The 17,973-nt window shown below is 52.3% G+C and overlaps 6 protein-coding genes across 6 annotated transcripts; 2 read left to right on the forward strand and 4 right to left on the reverse strand.

Moving 5' to 3' along the window:
- Nucleotides 1-2,218: 2,218 nt before the first annotated feature.
- Nucleotides 2,219-5,308, forward strand: POX_a01648 (uncharacterized protein; the record flags this gene model as incomplete). The annotated part of the gene is made up of 1 exon (XM_050110574.1): nucleotides 2,219-5,308. One exon carries the CDS (start codon nucleotides 2,219-2,221, stop codon nucleotides 5,306-5,308), a length of 3,090 nt encoding a protein of 1,029 aa, XP_049974342.1.
- A 243-nt stretch (nucleotides 5,309-5,551) lies between these two features.
- POX_a01649 (uncharacterized protein) lies at nucleotides 5,552-7,597 on the reverse strand (the record flags this gene model as incomplete). The annotated part of the gene is made up of 2 exons (XM_050110575.1): nucleotides 5,552-7,319; nucleotides 7,431-7,597. The coding sequence occupies 2 exons, from the start codon at nucleotides 7,595-7,597 to the stop codon at nucleotides 5,552-5,554; spliced, it is 1,935 nt and encodes a 644-aa protein (XP_049974343.1).
- A 1,142-nt stretch (nucleotides 7,598-8,739) lies between these two features.
- On the reverse strand, nucleotides 8,740-10,579 carry POX_a01650 (uncharacterized protein; the record flags this gene model as incomplete). Its single annotated transcript, XM_050110576.1, has 2 exons — nucleotides 8,740-10,385; nucleotides 10,459-10,579. 2 exons carry the CDS (start codon nucleotides 10,577-10,579, stop codon nucleotides 8,740-8,742), a joined length of 1,767 nt encoding a protein of 588 aa, XP_049974344.1.
- A 1,000-nt stretch (nucleotides 10,580-11,579) lies between these two features.
- Nucleotides 11,580-12,377, reverse strand: POX_a01651 (Protein ORM1; the record flags this gene model as incomplete). The annotated part of the gene is made up of 3 exons (XM_050110577.1): nucleotides 11,580-11,630; nucleotides 11,696-12,054; nucleotides 12,221-12,377. The coding sequence occupies 3 exons, from the start codon at nucleotides 12,375-12,377 to the stop codon at nucleotides 11,580-11,582; spliced, it is 567 nt and encodes a 188-aa protein (XP_049974345.1).
- Nucleotides 12,378-13,611: 1,234 nt separating this feature from the next.
- POX_a01652 (uncharacterized protein) lies at nucleotides 13,612-15,382 on the forward strand (the record flags this gene model as incomplete). Its single annotated transcript, XM_050110578.1, has 2 exons — nucleotides 13,612-14,595; nucleotides 14,657-15,382. 2 exons carry the CDS (start codon nucleotides 13,612-13,614, stop codon nucleotides 15,380-15,382), a joined length of 1,710 nt encoding a protein of 569 aa, XP_049974346.1.
- Nucleotides 15,383-15,657: 275 nt separating this feature from the next.
- POX_a01653 (putative hydrolase) lies at nucleotides 15,658-16,955 on the reverse strand (the record flags this gene model as incomplete). Its single annotated transcript, XM_050110579.1, has 5 exons — nucleotides 15,658-15,858; nucleotides 15,977-16,139; nucleotides 16,247-16,456; nucleotides 16,619-16,651; nucleotides 16,822-16,955. The coding sequence occupies 5 exons, from the start codon at nucleotides 16,953-16,955 to the stop codon at nucleotides 15,658-15,660; spliced, it is 741 nt and encodes a 246-aa protein (XP_049974347.1).
- Between the last annotated feature and the right edge of the window lie 1,018 nt (nucleotides 16,956-17,973).

Consider the following 17,973-nt stretch of genomic DNA (forward strand, 5'->3'; position numbering starts at 1 on the left):
TGTCTTTCCTTGAGGGTATGTTGTTGCGAGGTGGGACCAGTGCGGGACAAGATGCTGAGTTGAGGAACGAGAGCTCGAAGGACTCCCGTGTGTGTCTGCGTATGCGTATGCAGGTGTGCAGGTCGTTTTGGCCAAGGTTAATATGGGCGCGTTGATTCGATGGTTCTTTCTACTTCGAAGTTGAGGAATCCGCCTTCGACCGCCTGGGCTCCACTGGCCCGACTGGGAATGCGGAGCCAATGGCGCACGTCGAGTCTGCGGCGGTTCAGCCTCAGGCTGGCCCCGGCTACATTGCTGACTGTGCAGTTGTGTAGTTGTGCACTTGTGCAGTTCTGCAACATCTGAGCACGGATGATGTAGTTGGTGCCTGAGGCTCATTCATGCATCAGGTCATGGGAGAGATGTGGATCCACTGGTAGTGATGACTCCAATCAGCACATGGACTGGAAGTTTAACTGATCTTCATATGGGCTTTGGGCATTCCCCTTTTGACATTGGAAATGATATTCATATTGAAGTTGGCATGAGAAGGTTTGTAATGATCTGAATCAAATGAATCACTCAATCATTTTTTTTTTGCAACATCAAATCAAAAAGATATTAGCACGAGATCTTCACATAGCATTTGCCATGAGACTCGTGAGACTCGGCCGTTAACGCTACTCCCTATTCCTAACCGTCCCGTACATCAAGTCCGTATACTTCGGTGCACAGTCAGCAGATTCATGACTTGCGCCCGCATTGACTACCCGTCAGGCACACATACGTGACAACGCTATCTCCTCGCGTCTGTGTGGGTGATTAGTCCACAGCTCTTGGTCAAATAGTTGCGGTCCCCCGCGCCTCTCTGAGATCTGTAACATACGGTTCATCACCAGCCAAAAGTCTTGGTTCTCCCAGAACTTTCTCCCCGAATTTGGATGCATGGCTGTTGAGGCTAATACTGCAGATGGTTCATTCTATCGTGGCTGAACCCCTTTACAGTAGAGATCATTAAGGTGCGTGGACGTCTATGAACTGCCGCAGGAGTGCGTCTTGGTCGAGGGCAAATTGGTTGAGCATAATCTTTTTTCGAAACAAGATGTACGTCACGCCTCATCACTTGGATCTCATGATGATACTGAGTGTGGTCGGTAATCAAGTTTTTCATACTCCATGAGATAGGTCGAGGGCATGAGCGGCGTTTTTTCAAACTCTTCAACTGCAGAATAATCAGTGCACGGCATTCCATCCAGTGAAGCCGTACCTTTATCATTATGTACCACTACGAACCGCAAAGCGTGCGCCATCTATGAACTCATCAAGAGTATGCATCGTGTCCAGAAACTCAAATTTTAATGCACTCGGGCAAAGGCGGAAGTGCTTGGTCACCACCCGTCATTTCGAGGTCCCATATACTTTGGTTTGTGGCATTTCGCCCTCTGGATGTCTCTTCATGATGTGGCTCGAGCAAGAAAAAGTTGGCTCTTGCAAGTAATCATCAACCGACGAGGTCATGGCTCAGTGCTAACGCATATGTACGCATATGTATAGAGGATCTTCAGCAATTGACATATGCTGTGCTGTAGTGGAGGGTCAACGTGGTACGGGCAATCGAGGAAGTAGGTAATGGATATTGTTAAGGAACCACGCCTGCTGATGCCGAGTATCAACCTTATTCGCTAGAATCGTGGGAAATTTCATCCGCTGGATGCAGCCGGGAATCTACGGTGCCACGTCGCCTGGGTTTACATTCATACTCAAGCGCATAATGTGTCAAATGCAATTCACCTGGTCAATGCGAAGGTGTGTCTGGAGATGGTTCCAACCTATCACGTATGATGATTCCTGAATACCTTCACGATCAACATTGCCAATTCATCATATATTCAAGAAAAACAAGTCTGTCAAGTTCATGACTGACGTCTCCAGAGCCGATTCAAAGCGAAGAGAACGTGATGCAGGGAATGGGTGACATCGTCCTGATCTCCGCTAATGTGAGCATGTATTGTCCACGGATGAGGATCCGATCCTGCTCGACAGAATAGGGGGCCGAGTTCTCCAAGACATGTAACATGATGGATATTGATGGTTGTGAATAGATATAAAATGAGCACCTTTCTCGCAGGATGCGAATAGCTCGAAGCAACATCATTTTAAAATCTCTTCACATCGTACGCGCTAAGACTTCTAGCTGTTAGTACATCATCAGTCCATACCCACCCACAAGCCTGTCATCATGGAGAGTCAGCTTGTTGAGCGAGCCAATCAGGCACCCGACGCGACGGCCGTGATCGATAATGGCCGTGCCGTTACTTACAGAGAACTGATACTGAGGGCGGATATCCTGGCCGACATATTGGAGAAAAGTCTCGTCAAACCAGAAGAGCCCATTGGTATACTGGTTGAGTCAGGACTGCACCAAATCATTGCACAAATCGCCATTATACGAGGGGGAGGAACTTGTGTTTTGATTGATCCCTCCATGCCTATGCAAAGATTGCGAGGAATGCTGGATGACCTGGCCATCAAGCATGCCATTACCGATGATGCCTTTTCCAGTCGCCTCCCCGACTTGAAAGCGATTCCAATTGCTCAAGCATCCAATTCCAAAATTGAAGCAGTTGAAAATGCCGAAATTTCTGTTCGGGCAGGATGCCCGGAGAGTTATAGAAGCCATATCGTGTTTACATCGGGTTCGACTGGTCGACCCAAGCCCATCCAGATACTGAGCGGCAGTATACTGCATGCTGTGACTCATATACCATGCGGTAAACTGAATCCATCTGACCGGGCGTCGTGTCTCCTGAACCCCGGGTTTGACTTGGCCTTGCTCGAAATATGGAAGCCGTTACTTGAAGGAGCAACGGTCGTCAAAGTACCTGATCTTGTCCGCACAGATCCATTTGCGTTGCGAAATTTTGTGGAGGAGCAAAACATTGCTTTCATGATCGTACCTACGGCCTTGTTTGAAGCGATTTCGTTGAACACGCCGGAGGCTTTCCGTGGAACATATCATGTCATTGTTGGAGGAGATGCAGTGAGCAACCACGCAATGCAAAGAGTGTTGGACCATTCTCAACCCAAAAACCTCTGGAATGGATATGGTCCTGCCGAGGCAACGATCTTGGTCACTTTGGGTAAGGTTGACAAGGAGGAAGCCCAACAGCCGCGTATCAGTATCGGCCGCACCTTTGGTGACACGAAGATTTGTCTCCTTGACGATGACCTGAACTGTGTTTCTGCACCGGGAGAGACGGGGGAAATCTGCATTGCGGGGCCGCAGGTTTCACCTGGCTATCTAGACCGGAATGAGGAGAACGAGAAGAGTTTTATCACCCTTGATGCGGAAAGGCTGGGTGCTCCTTTTGATGCCCCCACGCGCCTATACCGCACTGGCGACTTGGCTCAGTGGCGTGACCAGGTTGGGGGGGTGTTGGACTTCATTGGCCGAGCAGATAATCAGGTTAAAATCTCAGGTTATCGAGTCGAGCTGGGAGACGTGGCATGCGCCTTTGAGTCCCACCCAGAGGTTTACCTGTGTGAAGCTCTATATCGTCGGGAGAAGGAAGCAGAGATTCTGGAGGCGTATATCGTGCCGGTCGATTGGGAGAACCAGATCGATTCGGCTATACTGCTCGAATGGGCGAAGCAAAAACTTCCTTCATACATGGTTCCAAGAAGAGTATACAAGAAACAATCCTTTCCTCTGTCTGAGAATGGCAAGGTTGATCGCAAAGCCCTTCTACCTGACGACGATGGCGACGACATGAAGACGAATGAAAAGGAGACCGCTGGCCAGAAGGCAAGCCTCTCTGATGAGCCGAGTCACGGACTAGGCAGTGACGAGCGCGATATGGACGAGTGGCTTTACAAAGTCATTCATGAAATGCTCTCCGTCGAAGAGGTTGACCCCTCGAAGAGTTTATTTGACCAAGGTTTGAGCTCTTTGCAGGCTGCGAGGCTCATCGGACGTATTCGGGTGGAGTATGGGAAGAGGGTCACGTTACGAGAGATTTACAAGAATCCCACCGTCAAGCAATTGGTGGCTTTCTTGAATGACTCGGATGGTGAAGGCAAGCCAGAAGTCTCCGAGTTGGAGCAATGGGCGCGTGATGCCAAAGATCTTGGTTATCCATCACCCTTGCCGGATTGGCAGGCTCCCAGTGAAGGTCGTGTCTTTTTAACTGGTGCGACCGGATTCCTGGGTGCGCACATTTTACAGCAACTCCTGTCAATGGAAACAGTGAAGCAAGTTGCTTGCTTGGCCCGCAGTCAGGCTGGTCTCAGTGCCAGCGCTCGAATTCAGCAGACGCTGGAGAAATACGATTTATGGGATGGTCGACTCGAGCTCACGCACAAGATTATGGTCCTCGAAGGTGACCTTCGTGACTCGAAGCTAGGACTGGGTGAAGAGCAGTATACATGGCTTACGGAATGGGCAAGTGTGATATTCCACGTCGGCGCCAAAGTCAACTGGTGCGATCCCTACGAGGCCCATTACGAGTCCAACGTGGTGGGGATGCGGAATATTCTCCAGGCCGCGACGATGGGCAGCCGCAAAGCATTGCATTACGTCTCTTCCATTGATGTTTGGAGTGTCAGCGGATTCATCAACAACATCGACCGCGTCTACGAGGACGAGCCGCTCATGCCCCATTTGAATGCGCTACCTTACGATACGGGCTATTCCGCCAGTCAGTTCGTCGCCGAGGAGCTGCTGCAACGGGCACGCGCACGTGGACTGCCAGCCGCAATCTACAGACCGGGATTTATTGTCGGTCATAGCCAGATTGGGCGCTCCAATGCGAACGACTATTTCTCCAGATTAATCATGGGATGCATACAGAGTGGCTACTTCCCAGATCTGGATTCACAATATCTGGAATATGTCACTGTTGACTACGTCACCTCGGCAATCTTGCTCATTGCATCCAACATGGATCACCTCGGTCGATCCTATCATATCGTTCCTCCAGATCGATCCGAGTCAGTCAGCTACAGTGAGATTCACCACATGCTCCAGGATCTTGGGTACTCTGTCAAGAAGGTCGACTATGCCACATGGGTTGAAAAAGTCCGTGACTCACCGGGCAACCCACTAGAAGCCATGATGCCGCTGCTCGAAGAGCCAGTCTACGAGGGCCTGACGCGGTTACAAACCAGCAAGAACACGCCTATCTATGACCCAAGTAATACTGCAGCTGTACTGAAAACCCGACCAGACCTTGCTTATGTGGCTCTGAATGCGGATCTACTCCAGCGATTCATACATAATTGGGTCGATCACGGCGAGTTCACCTTTCAGCAGCATTCTGCTAATATCTGAGTACCAAATTAAGCGAAGAGTCCAATCAATTACTCGCGGCGGGTCGGCTATTTGAACTCGACGGGCCAGCTCGCCGCATGCAGATTGGTATGGATGAAATGGACACGAAAAATGAATCTCCAATATATGACATGATTACATATCAAGGGCTCAAGAAACGTCACACACGTATTACAGGGGGGTTGTAGTGTAAAAGTAAATGAAGAGGTGGACTTCGGACTAGAACAAACAGATGTAGAGACTCTATGGTGGCGGACGAGGACCGATGATCTGACGCCTGGCGCCACCGATTCCTAACCCTGTACCACCACGGTTCTGGTTATCTCCACCCATATAGCCATACTGATGAACATCCCAGCTCTGACCCGGCCCGGATCCCATGGAGGGATCTCGTGCGGCTGCTTGGGTTTGTTTCTGATTCTCTTCCCATTCGCGCTGGCGCTCCCGCTCCCGCTCCATCTCCCGTTCCAAGAGTGACTTGGACGCCCAGCCCCCGGCGCGAGTCTTCTGCTGAGATTCCAAGCGGCGTTTGTTCTCTGCGTCGACTTCAGAGGTTGTGCTATAATCCTGTGGCCGGTGCGTCGCGGGTGCAGCGGCTTGGGGGGCCGGGTTCGACGAGAGGAATCGGTCAACCCGATTGTCGTGGGCACGATTGGCCGCATACGACGCCGGGTCCGGCAAAGGACGGGGAGTCGTGGGAAGATCTCGAGGAGGCGTTGCAGGCTTGGAAGAAGCAGTAGGGTCGGGTAAGGGACGGGGTTTGGATGGCGCCTGCGCTTCTCCTCGACGATCTGAACTTTCGGTTGTACTTGAGAGATCCTGGCTCTTCTGCCATTCTCCACGGAGCATGCGTCGTTCTTGCTCCAACGAGGACAGGGTATAGGACGGCTTGGGCGGGACGGGGACTGGCCGTTGTCGAGCTTGAGCGGGCTGTTGTGTCTCAGCCTTGTTGGGAGATTGCGAGCCCTGTCGCCCACTCTGGTACTGCTGCTCTCGCTCTTTGGCCAGTGCCAGCTCGCGCTCGAGCTCCTTGATGCGTCGACTCTCAGGAGTCTCCTCGGGGCTTGCAGCCCCACTGCGTGTGCTGTCTCCGTGAGATTGGCTGGTCTGGTATTGGCTCAGGAATTGGCCATTCAGGCGAGCATCATTGGCGCTGCGTCGGCGTTGCCGCTCCTGCTCGAGACGCTCCTCCGCCGCTCTCTCTTCGGCCAGACGGCGCTGCTCCTCCTCTTCCCATTGCCGTTGCTCCTCGTCCCATCGCCTCTTCTCCTTTTCCATCTCCTGACGTTCCTTTTCTCTCAGCCGCGCCGTTTCCGCCTCCCAGCGGCGTGCCTCTTCTGCGCGAGCCCGGGCCTCTTCCTCCTCTTGTTCTCGTTGGCGTCGGCGATCCGCCTCCTCTCTTTCAGCCTGCTCCAGGCGCATCCTCTCTTCTTCCTCCTTTCTGCGCTTCTCCTTCTCAGCCAGGCTTGGTACAGCCGGCGCTGGAGTTGTGATTTGTCGTCGCGCACCAAAGGCAACACCCTGATTGCCTTGACTCGCCCCGCCCATGTACCCGTATTGATGAATGTTCCATGCGGGCGCAGTGGATTTTTCATCATCCCGCTTACTCCAGGAGCTGAGAGAGGTTCCTCCTCGTGAGGGGCTTGCTGTGTAAGGATTCCCATCACTGGCATTACTTGATGCGCGACCATTGCGAGTGTAGGCGCTGGAAGACGATGCGCCAGTAGCGTTGGGGCTGATTAGGCCACGTTTGCTCTGTGGCCCAACGGTCCGGGGGAATTTGTGAGGGGCGAGGGCATTTGCGCGACGGCTAAAGGCTGCTAGGCACTGGAGCACTTGAGCGGGATCTTTAGATTCGTAGAGATCGACGGTGAGGAAGACGTCGTGTGGGGGGAGACTCAAGGGAGCCATCTGGCATGCTCGCAGGAAATGAGAGATATTCTCCATCTGCACAAAGGGCATAGAGGATGACTTGTACTTCACACCGGGCGAGACGGCCATATTGACGAGCCTAATCAATTCGAAAGGGGGAGGAACGCGTTAGTCAAGATCGTAACTACTTCGGTCCGTCGCAATCATCCGACATCAGACCGGGATGCCGGAGACATTTGCATGGACTCACTTGCAGAGAGCTACACCATCTTTCAAGGTATCGAGCAAATCACCCGACGGCAGCCTCTCCTGGAGCACTTCTTCAATCCAGTCGCGGACCTCGGCGGCTGCCTGCGGCGTATAGCGCGACAGTCGCAAATTGCGCAGGTCCTTGTCAAGAGAAGTGACAGAGGCCATTGTGAGATCTGCACCGGCGATATCTGGCGAGCACAGGAAGTTTCTAAATTTCAGAGACCTGTCAAGTGGTGAATGTCGGCGAAAACGTCCCGAGGCGCAGATTGCTGGACTGTGCCTAATCGGTCGAAGTGGGGAGATCGGAGGCTGGGTATCACTAGTGGGGGGAAGAGCCAAATTTCGGAGATTTGGAAAAAGGAGTGAGGCTAACAGTGAGAAGGAGGAAAACACTGCCTATCCAGTCGGCAATCAATGGCCGCAATCACTAAAGTGAGAGTTGGTCAAGTTGCCTTTGAAGAAGAGAAGTCGAAACAATCAAGGGGAGGAAGTCAGGACGGGACGGACATTCCATTCCGTTCGTTGCGGCGGTGCCGATGACGTCCGTTTGGGGCCGCGCAGCTCGTCCACGCCTGGTTGGGCTCTGCTCTGGCTTATGCATGTCTTATCACTGACGGTCATAGAATCTGTCAGAAGAAGTTTATGGTGAGGTAGAAATGCAATAGAGATGGCTGATTGACCGACCTTCAACCAGTTCTCCACAGTCGCTCTTCTGGAGTGCCGTCGTTCGTCGGAAGTTTCAGCAATAAAGTGGATCGCAATGCACTTCATCTACAGACAACATCCCTACCACGTCTCCATCGTCGTGCATCACGGCGGTATGCAGCCAGAGCCGAGCAAGCTAGGGCTTTTTAAAGGGATCATTCGTCCGCATAATTTCTCTGAATCTGGCAATACATGGGCTGGGAGGCCTATCCTGAGATTCTGTTCTGGCTCCCAAGTCTGTATGGGAGGGAAGAATCGTCTCATGCCAGAAAAGTCATGATGAGATGCAAAGAGCCTGGAAGGAGAGGGTCCATGACAGCTGCTGTCCAGATGACACTTGACTTGTGGACGATCAGACAACGCCTGGCGGTTTCGTGCCCAGAGAGCTTGGTTTAAACCCCCCCCCCCCCCCCCCTTTTGGAATTACTGATGGAGGTACAATGCCCGTCAACGAAAAATGACTGACGGACTCAAGATGGACACCAACGACGAATCATATGCACATATCATAGTATCGTAATTATCCTATTGTATTCTCTGATGAAGAAACATTCAAAGCTCATGTTCAAACTCGTTGCTCTCGTGGGTCTCGTAATTGTCAACTAATGCTCTGGGAGGAGACCGACTAAAAAATTGAGCCTCTCGCCACTCTCCAGCAGGCAGGACCAGTCGAGCACATCCTTGTTCTTCCGACCGTGACCTCGATGCGATTCCTCTTGGGTCCGCTGCGCTCGACGGTCGATCCCCGTTTGGACCGCTTTCTTAAGGGAGGGCGATTGCTTGATGAAGCCGCGGCTGGCCAGTAACGTGACCAGGGCTTCGAGAAGAATGGAGAATTTGGCATTGTCAAGGGCACTCGCTGCAGCTGCGGCAAAGGGCAGAAAACATTCTTCCAGCTTCTGATCCGTCAGCCGGTCTACGTGCGACGCACGTGCGGCACTTTCGATCATGCTGTGGACGAGATATTCACAAAGGGTGCTTTGCGCCTCGTCATCAAGCTCTGGGAGCACAAGTGGGCTGACGAAAGCTTGGAAAACAAGGAGTGGCTGGCGACGGATGTTTTCAGCAAAGTGTTGGTAAAGCTCGTCGAGCCCGACAAAATCCTTGCCCAGGCGATCGGAGACTCTTGACAGAATACCGAGCAATTTTTTGCGCAAGCCCAGAGAGCCGAGACCACCTAATTGGGAGACACCGCCGACAGAATGATGTTGTTGACCGGCCGGAGACCTTTCTGGTTCGGGAATTTCTGAAGCTGTCTTAACCGATGCCAATCGCGTTCCTCGCCTGGTGCGTTTCGATCGTCGCACCTGAGATTCATCATCCAGCGGTGATGAGGCGCGCGGGGGAGATGCACCGGTGCCAGACATGGGTTCGTCATCGGAGTCGTCCGGCATATAATCGCCGTAGAGGTCTTGATCAATATCGACCTCGCGCTCACGCTTATTTGATTTGCCAGTATCATCTTGTAACCTGGCCGAGACAAGCTCTTTGCTAAAGACTTGTCGGAACTCATTTATCGAAGCGGTGCTCCCGTCGGCAAAAATAGCCCGCATAATTCGGCGTGCGCGTCCGTTTCGCGTGCCAACGGATATGTACTGGAATATCAAACTCTGTCGGAAGATGTCCAGGCCATCCGGCTTCTGCGGCGCGCCTCGCCCACTCCTTCGGACAGCCTCGTCCAGGCCTGAGGTCTCGACTTCTCGCTCTGGCTGATTCTGCGACTCTTCGTACGCCTTTTCGCGCTGACACCAGTCGTCTTCAATGACTTCGCACATGTAGCGCATCCATATCTGCCAACTTTCCCATCGTTCGGGATGGAGCACTGAGCAATTGAACGCCCAGCCGACTACATGCCAGAAGTCCTCCGCCCGAGACCACACAGCTTCGGTGGTCCCTAGCGGCAGATTCAATGGTCTCTTTTCAGAATGGCTGAGCTCACTTCCGTTTTTCTCTCCATGCTCTTCATGATATCGGCGGCCCGAGCGGGAGAGATTGGAATGGGTGAAGCTGAACGCAACATCATATTTTGCCTTCAGGGGATTGATCTGAGCGCTGTAAAGCCGCAGCAACCGCAGCGCAACGTCCGGCGCCTCTTTCTCCTCGTTCAACTTGGCGCGTGTTGTTGTGGAAGGGTGAACAAGAAGCGTGGCCGCCAGACCAAGATGTTGAGGAAGAGGCACAATCACTGCACTGGATGCAAAAGTGCCCGAGGCGAGGGTATTGAAGAGAAGGTCTAAAGCTCGTGTATCTGCGAAGCGCGTCAGTTGATGGGGAAATTGGGTTTCTTGTACGGCGAAGTCACACGATGGGGCGGTACGAACAGAGTTTCTCCTCGAAAAAGATCCCAGCATGTTGCGCGAGTTCAAAGGGTAACGGCCTCGGCGTCCGATGCGGGAAATCGCCCGGAGGAGCCATCACCTCGTGAAGTTGAGACGACATCATGTCGACCCGATCGCGTCCCTTTTCGGCGCGCGCGGGGGCCGTGTTATCGATAAGGAATAATCTTATTTTGCGGCGTCTGCCGATGCCGCTTGAATAACACAGCCGAGGGTGGCTACTTAGCCATGATATGCTAACAGACAGAATCAAGGGAAGAGCTGGAATTACTCAAGTGAACAGCACTAAATGTGGGTCTCTAGTGGATGTATTAAAGTCATCCTTTGATCAAGAGCTAGTCGGGAGAAGGGGCGTTTGCGCTGTCGGCACGGTTCAGGGCTGCATGTACTTGGAACTCCCCGGGGGGTTCTTTGTTGTTCGAGCAGCACTCCATCTGACCAAGTCCGCATTAGCTCTGCTGAGGGCCATTTTACTTTGGAAAAGATACCACTACATTCATCCAACGCCCGATTGGCATCTCCAGCCTGGAGATCCTAAGGTAATGACAGTGAGTCTCAGTGTGGGACGGCCCAGGATGAACTTGAATTTCAGTCAATTGATGAGCCAGAATGGCTTGCATTAGAAGGTGGAGCAATTTGCAACCCAGATAAGTGTGTTCTGACACCACAGCGGAGATATTTGCAACCCAGAGTCTCTCCCGATTTACATAGACACAAAGCAGAGAGTACCGAAGCAAGTCAGGTATAAGATATGCAAGGCTTTGAAGGCTAATGGCAAAAGAGAAAAAAAAGTCTTCAACAATTCAATCTGCAGACCCGCATAGCATCCAGTGAGGAATAGGCTCCGTGTGGCTTCCGCGGCTCTTGGTCCCGTTAGAAAGAGCTGCAACAAAGCAACTTGCATCAGCAGGCTTGAGACTGATATAAAGTGGAGAAAAGAGCCATCCAGAACTCTAGGAAGTGTCGGCAAGACCGGAGGAGTTTGGCCGCTTCAGGGAGGAGACGACGACGTGGGTACGTGGAGCAAGCTCAAGGCCGGAGCACAGCTACTGATGGAAAAGAGAACGCAATGGATGATAATTCAACGAGAGAGAGCGGAGCCAGGACTATGAGTCGTCGGGTATGTCGGAGAAAAGACCTATCCGCAGCCGATGCGACTATGAGAGGAGTGTTAGTGGTCGATGCTTTCACACATGAAAAGTGAAGACTGTCGGGTACATACAAAGGGCAACTTGGGAATGACAACCGCAAGGGTTGCCAGACAGTTGATTGTGAAATAGGTAAGGTCATAGTGGGTATAATGGGTGCTGAGGAGGAAGAGCACAATCGGCACGCAGAGCAGGAACTTCTTGGCCGGCGTGTACTGATCTCCATTGTCGATTTGTTCCCACATGTTGAGATTGTCGTAGGCGCCCGCATTGAATTCGAACGGAATACCCCTCACCCAGTGGAACATAAGGAAGGAGCCGAACATGTAGCTGATGTTGGTGAGAGTCCAGGAAGTCTCCTGCGAGACTCCCGGAATGATGTCGAAGAGGATTTTGAGTGCGGCGATCAGCACAAAATGGATCGTCCAGGCACCTAGATATGCGACAACAGGGAACGGTCAGCCTAGTTCGTGCGTTCACATCCGAGAGATGACCTGTCGACCCTTCCACAAGAAAGCATTGATTCCACCGTGTCCGCAACAGCTCAAGCGGCACAACTGGCTCAAATTCCAACATCGGCCTTGACAGCTAGAACTTACCCTTGGCATTGACCCAGTTGGCGTTCAAGTTGGGAAGCGCAGCCTGGTCGCTGATCTGTTCCATCGACTCGGGCGGTTCCTGATAAATGATGCTGCTGGACCGCCGGCGGCGGCCCTGCTTTTGCGTGTTGGGAGAAAGGCGCTGCGCTCCGTCCATCTCGGGGGAAAAAGAGATGGCTCGGGGAGCGAGCGTAGACGATCTGGAAGTCGTGGACGCCAGCGTGAAGAATTTAACGGAGGCTGAAAAGCAGCTGAAAATGAAGCTCAAATGAATATGAGAGAGGTGTGGTGGAGGGGAGGAAAAAGGAGCGTGGGGATTAAGGTGGCACGGCACACACGGCCCAGAACTCCAGAATCGCGAGTCGGGCGGATCGGCCTTCGGAGGACGTTGAGGGGGAATTCGTGTACCAGGCAGCACCGAACTTGAGCTTCCAGCGTTCCAAGAGCTCTGTTTAATCAACTTGACAGCAACCAAATTCTCGTTGATGGTGCAAGCAGTATCTCTTCTTGATTTTGTTGGAAAACTGGGGGGTGATGAGTCTGTAGAGGCAGAATCCAAAAAGGTAAACCAGCTAGAAGGGGAAAAGGTCTGGACTGAGTCAGGATGCAACAGACATGGCACGTGTACACTTTGTCAGGGTTCTGCAGCTGTCGCTATTATTACGCTGATTGACCTCTTATAGTGCTACAGTGTCACTATTTCTCAAATGGCTAGCCCTTCGGAGCTCGGCTGAAAAGAGTAGCTCAGGCTTCGCAGAAAGGGGTCAACTCGGCGGTTCTCGACTCCTTTTTGACAAGAGAAGAGGAGGCTAATCAATATTTTAGAGTGCGTCCTTTCACACTGTCTGGGCGTGGATGGTTTTTTTTTTTGTCCTTCATTTTTCGGGGTGGATAAGACAAAAATAGCATAGCGCAGGGCACAGCATGAGACTTTTGGCGTATCATACGCCGGATGATTCTCATTCTACGTGGTGTTTGTTACTTTACTTCGCTCGATATCGTCTCGATCGCACAGACGATCCAGTCCACTGTTGGCGACTTTTTTCGTATTCTCAATGTATAGCCTCGAAGTCTCTTCAGGTCACAAGACGGTCAACGTTCACGACCCTGGTGAACGGTCAAGTGAGCCTTTCTGACAATTACAACGTAGCGCCGCGCCTTTTGTCGAAGAACACGATCTGCGAAGCCTTGAACCTGCCGAGATTGAGTTTGTCCAATTGCTGCCGGAGCCTGCAAAGTGCAAACCCACCGTCTTGCGTCTTGCATCGATGGCACTTTCCGCCACCCGTAAAAAACTTGAACTCTCGAAACGCGGTCATCCTCGGTCGTGTTCGCATCCCCACCCTTTCCGTGACACTCTTTCATTCACTGGTAGCTCACTAGTAGCCGTCATGGCGGACTCTGGCGACGAAGCGGACTCGCGCACAGCTTCAGTGGGAGCGCAGCGCGCCCGCAAAAACCAACGACTCGCGCGAGCGCCATCCGCAGACGGTTCACGTCCCACGAAGAAGCGGCGCCGCACCCGATCCCGCACGTCTGGCGATTTGGATGATCTTGTCCCCAAAGGCGCATCATTCACTGCACATTCCTTAGAGGTCGATCCAGATGAGACCTCCAGCTCTGGATCCGATTCAGACAGCGGTTCCGACACCTCAGACTCATCAAGCACCCACAATGAATCAGCCTCGGTGAACCCCCACGTTGGCAGCACCGCGCCAGCAATCAGTTGGAATCAAGGGAGAAAGGCTGCAGTGCGAACCACCCTCGGAAAGCGCAAAGCGGATGCGCAGGAGTCATCGCAGTCTTCATCCCACCTCAACCCGAGCGCCCAGCCGCTGTCAGAAGGACAATCACAAGCCGATAGATCCAAGGCATCGAGCCCAGTGAAGGATCAATCCGCAAAGCAATTCAAGGCAGTCAATGGCACATACTGGCGCAGTAACAGTGCTTCGGTCACATCTGGCGAGGGGGAGGACGGGTCTGAAGAGGGCGAGGTGAACACTGGGAGCGACTCGGATGATTCAGAGCTGGACTCTGAGGCGGATGACTCCCTCATGCTCAATATTGGAACGAAAAGCGACGGTGCAGATGAATCGCAGTCAGAGTTGCGGAACGGAAATGGGCACGCGGACCAGTCTCAAGCGGCATCCTCGTCAGCACAAACCGAATCCAAGGAAGCTGCATTCAAGCGGTTTTCCGATAAGTACCCGACGGCACCGGTGACATTGTTAGATTTGCACCAGGACGACATGGATCTCCAAGCGAAGCTCGTCTATTGGGATCGAGATGTCCATGCCATTGACCTACAGCTTCCTGTCGGTTGCCTCGAGTGTCTACGTCACGGACATATGGCTGAAGTCTGTCCCATGAAGGAGGTATGTGTTTTCAAATGGAAGAAGAATTTGGATGCGATCCGGAGTCTGACAATCACCGCAGTGCGTTCATTGCGGAGCATGGAACATCCACCCCAGTACACAATGTCCCACATGGCGGAGATGCCAGCGTTGTCGGGAACGGGGTCATCTCCAAGACGATTGTCCATCTCTCCTTAAAGGTTCCGCCGCCGAGGTACCTTGTGACTATTGCGGCTCAACCCTCCACATGGAATCTGACTGTGAGCACACGTATTGTCAGCCCACGCGGGAAGCCGCATCCGAGCTCATCACTGTGTCGATCTCATGCGCCCATTGCACCAGTGCTAGCCATCTCATTGGCGACTGCCCCCACCTTCCCGTCAGCCTCCAGCATAGAACGAGATGTTTCACGTTGAAGGATACCGATCCAGCCAAAGTCACCAATCTCAATGCAACAGGGCCATCTCGGAAGACAGCTCCTCCTCCGCCAAGCTACTCGCGTGGTCGCGGTCGACGCGGAGGCGGCGGCCACCCTAATGGCGCTCGCACGCCGTCATCAAATAGTGAAGAAGATATGATGCCCCGCAAGGGTGCTCGAAAGGGTCCCCCTGCTCCTCCTTCCCGCGGCCGAGGTCGCGGCTCAATCAAGTTTGGGAATAGTACCGTTTTCGATCAGCCGCGGGGGAGACCACCTCCTCCTCCGCCTAGCCGACCTAAAGGTCCGCCTAATCGCGGTGGCAGCAACGGCGGAGGGGGCAATCGCGGTCGTGGTCGTGGTCGCGGAGGGCGAGCGCGAGGAGGACGATGAAGGAATTCCAAAAACGCATCCTGCCCAATCATCATATCATGAATAACGCTGTACCTGTGCACATCCCTACGTTTCTGGGGTTTGGAAGCGAGATCAAACTTGTAGCATTATTCTGCAGTTTAAATATGGCATAAATGTACAGGGCCCTGCTTGATGAATGTGTGAATCCGTGATGATGCCTTTTCATTCCCCCAATTCGGCATGGTCGCAGTCTTCGGCGGGCGGTTGTCTCCCAATGCCATTCTTCCCGCTGCATCCGACGCCGTGGAGCAACTTCATGGTTTCTGCTCATGCTGTCCATTCTCCTCACGGCCTAGAAATCCGCCCTCGAGGATGTCGACTAGCTCATCAAGACGACGGATACACAGATCAGTGTGAGGGTGCTCCTGGAGATGGCCATTCCGCTCATTCACCACCAGTACTGTTGCCGCGCCAGCCTCATGGCCTGATGTCATATCATCCAGGCTATCTCCCACCTGCGAGAACAGACAACGGAAAGCAATTAGCATGACACTTTGTCGGAGACCAAGCCGTCACTGGTCAATTGAGTTTTTTTCTTTTTTCTTGACGCATCACATTACCGCAGGCACTTACCATGATCATATTCTCTGCACGATTAGTCAAACCCCATTCCTGGGCAATGTGCAAGATCCCGGCGGGGTCAGGCTTTGGGAGCACATTGGGAGTATCCCGAGTAATGATAGGTAAAAATTCATGCGAAGGAAGATGGTTCTGTAGGAGATATTGAACCGGAGTCCTAAGGGGGGTTTCAAAGGGGGGTGGGAGGGTACATTTAGCTCCTTCAACGCCATGGAAAATAGAAAGAAACAAAGGAGGGGAGGGATCGTGAGGAATCAATCTTACTCGAAATTCCGAGTGCAAAGAGCTCGACGAAGACCACGAGATTGCAGATATTCCATGAGCTTGACGAGACCCGGCTGTGGCTCTTGTTCCAGCATGGCGCGTCGCTCTACGGCCTGGATTCGGGCAATGGCCGCGTCACGGTCTTCCGCTGTGGGCAAGTCCCGGATGTGGTCGAGAATATCGATAGATTTGTCGATGCCGAGAGCATCTCTGGGAGAGAGTCAGCAGGTATCGACAGACTGCGGACTGTTGTCCATCATGACTACGTCTGTGGATGGAAAGGGTCTGGAAGCGATGTATGGTGCTGTTGAAGAGTGCAAGACCAAGGAGGCCTTGGCAGTGGTTCGTCACCATGACTGGTCGATGGCTCACCTCATCTCCGTGAACATATGATGTTGTGGAAGACTATCAGCCTGTCAGTCATTTCTCTTTCTGGCAGCTGTGATCCCATCACACACTGGATGATGCATCGAACACATCTAATTCAGCTTTCTAATAGGGTCATGATCGATGGCCGAGGACCATGTCTCAATTACACCCAGATTGATTTCAACGACGGGGATGACCATACTAACCATAAAGTACCATCCACATCAAACACAATTCCCTTGAGGGTGGGAGCATCAGAGCTCTTCCCAGTACCCAGTGGCGCGAATCGTCGAGGGCGGAGATGGCCACAGCCCGTGGTGGTGGCGTTGGTGTTTGACATGATCACGGATCGGACAGCGCGTGAGACAGTCGAGCGAACCGTCATCAGACAATCGCTAAGATGAGGATTGATGATGAATAATTTGAGCCTTCACTACACCAAAAGTTCCTTGTCAATTGTGGTTAGTTGTTCTTCATCACGTCCAAGAGAGAGATGGACTATGATGATGGATGACTCGTCGGCAAAGCAAGGTCGAGGAACTCTCCCCACGGTGGAGATCGGGCGATCGCGGCAGTGATGATCAACGCGACGTGTGGAGCGCAACAGAGTCATCCATTCACGATGGAAAGGTTTCACGTTTTGATCATTAACTTTTTTTTTGTTTTTGACTAGTATTGAGCTCCTAAGTATAAAAATTGGATCTTTGCTTTTCCTTAAAATTATTACACCCATTCTTTCTAAGTTCTGATCAAGGCTATGTGGTCACGAGCAAAGCATTAACGCTTCCAAAAAGTACATATCCACCCACTATGCCCACTAAAGGAACAAAGTACATCGACTTGTAGCCTTTCATTAGGGCACAACATTCACATTATTGACTGACCTGCCACCGTCCACTTCTGCCTCGCATTTCAAGCTCTCGATGGTCACAGTAAAACCATCTCTTGACCTTCTCGACGTAACCAGTAGGCCCAATGGCTCAGGCTTGAAACTCTGAACTATACCCACTGTTCCTAAGGTTGCTTCCCCTCATCTGGCCTCCATGCCACAAAATTACCAGAGGTCCTATCCAGGCAAAGTAACACCATCATAGTCAATCGCTTGGGCTACTGCATTCAACCCATACAATAAGAGCCACTAAGGAGGATCTCACCATGGACGATCTGGATTTACAAAGAAGACAGAACCAAGGTCGGTCTCCCAAAGAGTTCCCACACACCAATCACTGCTTCTTGGTCTGGTGAATCGGATCTGAAATCGGCGAGGGTACCAACTTCCTCCACACTTCAATTCGTATACAGATGAAGCTTGCTACTTGCCAGTTGTCTGATCGTTCTTTCCTCTCAGTATCAGACGT

Source organism: Penicillium oxalicum, chromosome I, assembly GCF_001723175.1.
Source record: "Penicillium oxalicum strain HP7-1 chromosome I, whole genome shotgun sequence".
NCBI lineage: Eukaryota > Fungi > Ascomycota > Eurotiomycetes > Eurotiales > Aspergillaceae > Penicillium > Penicillium oxalicum.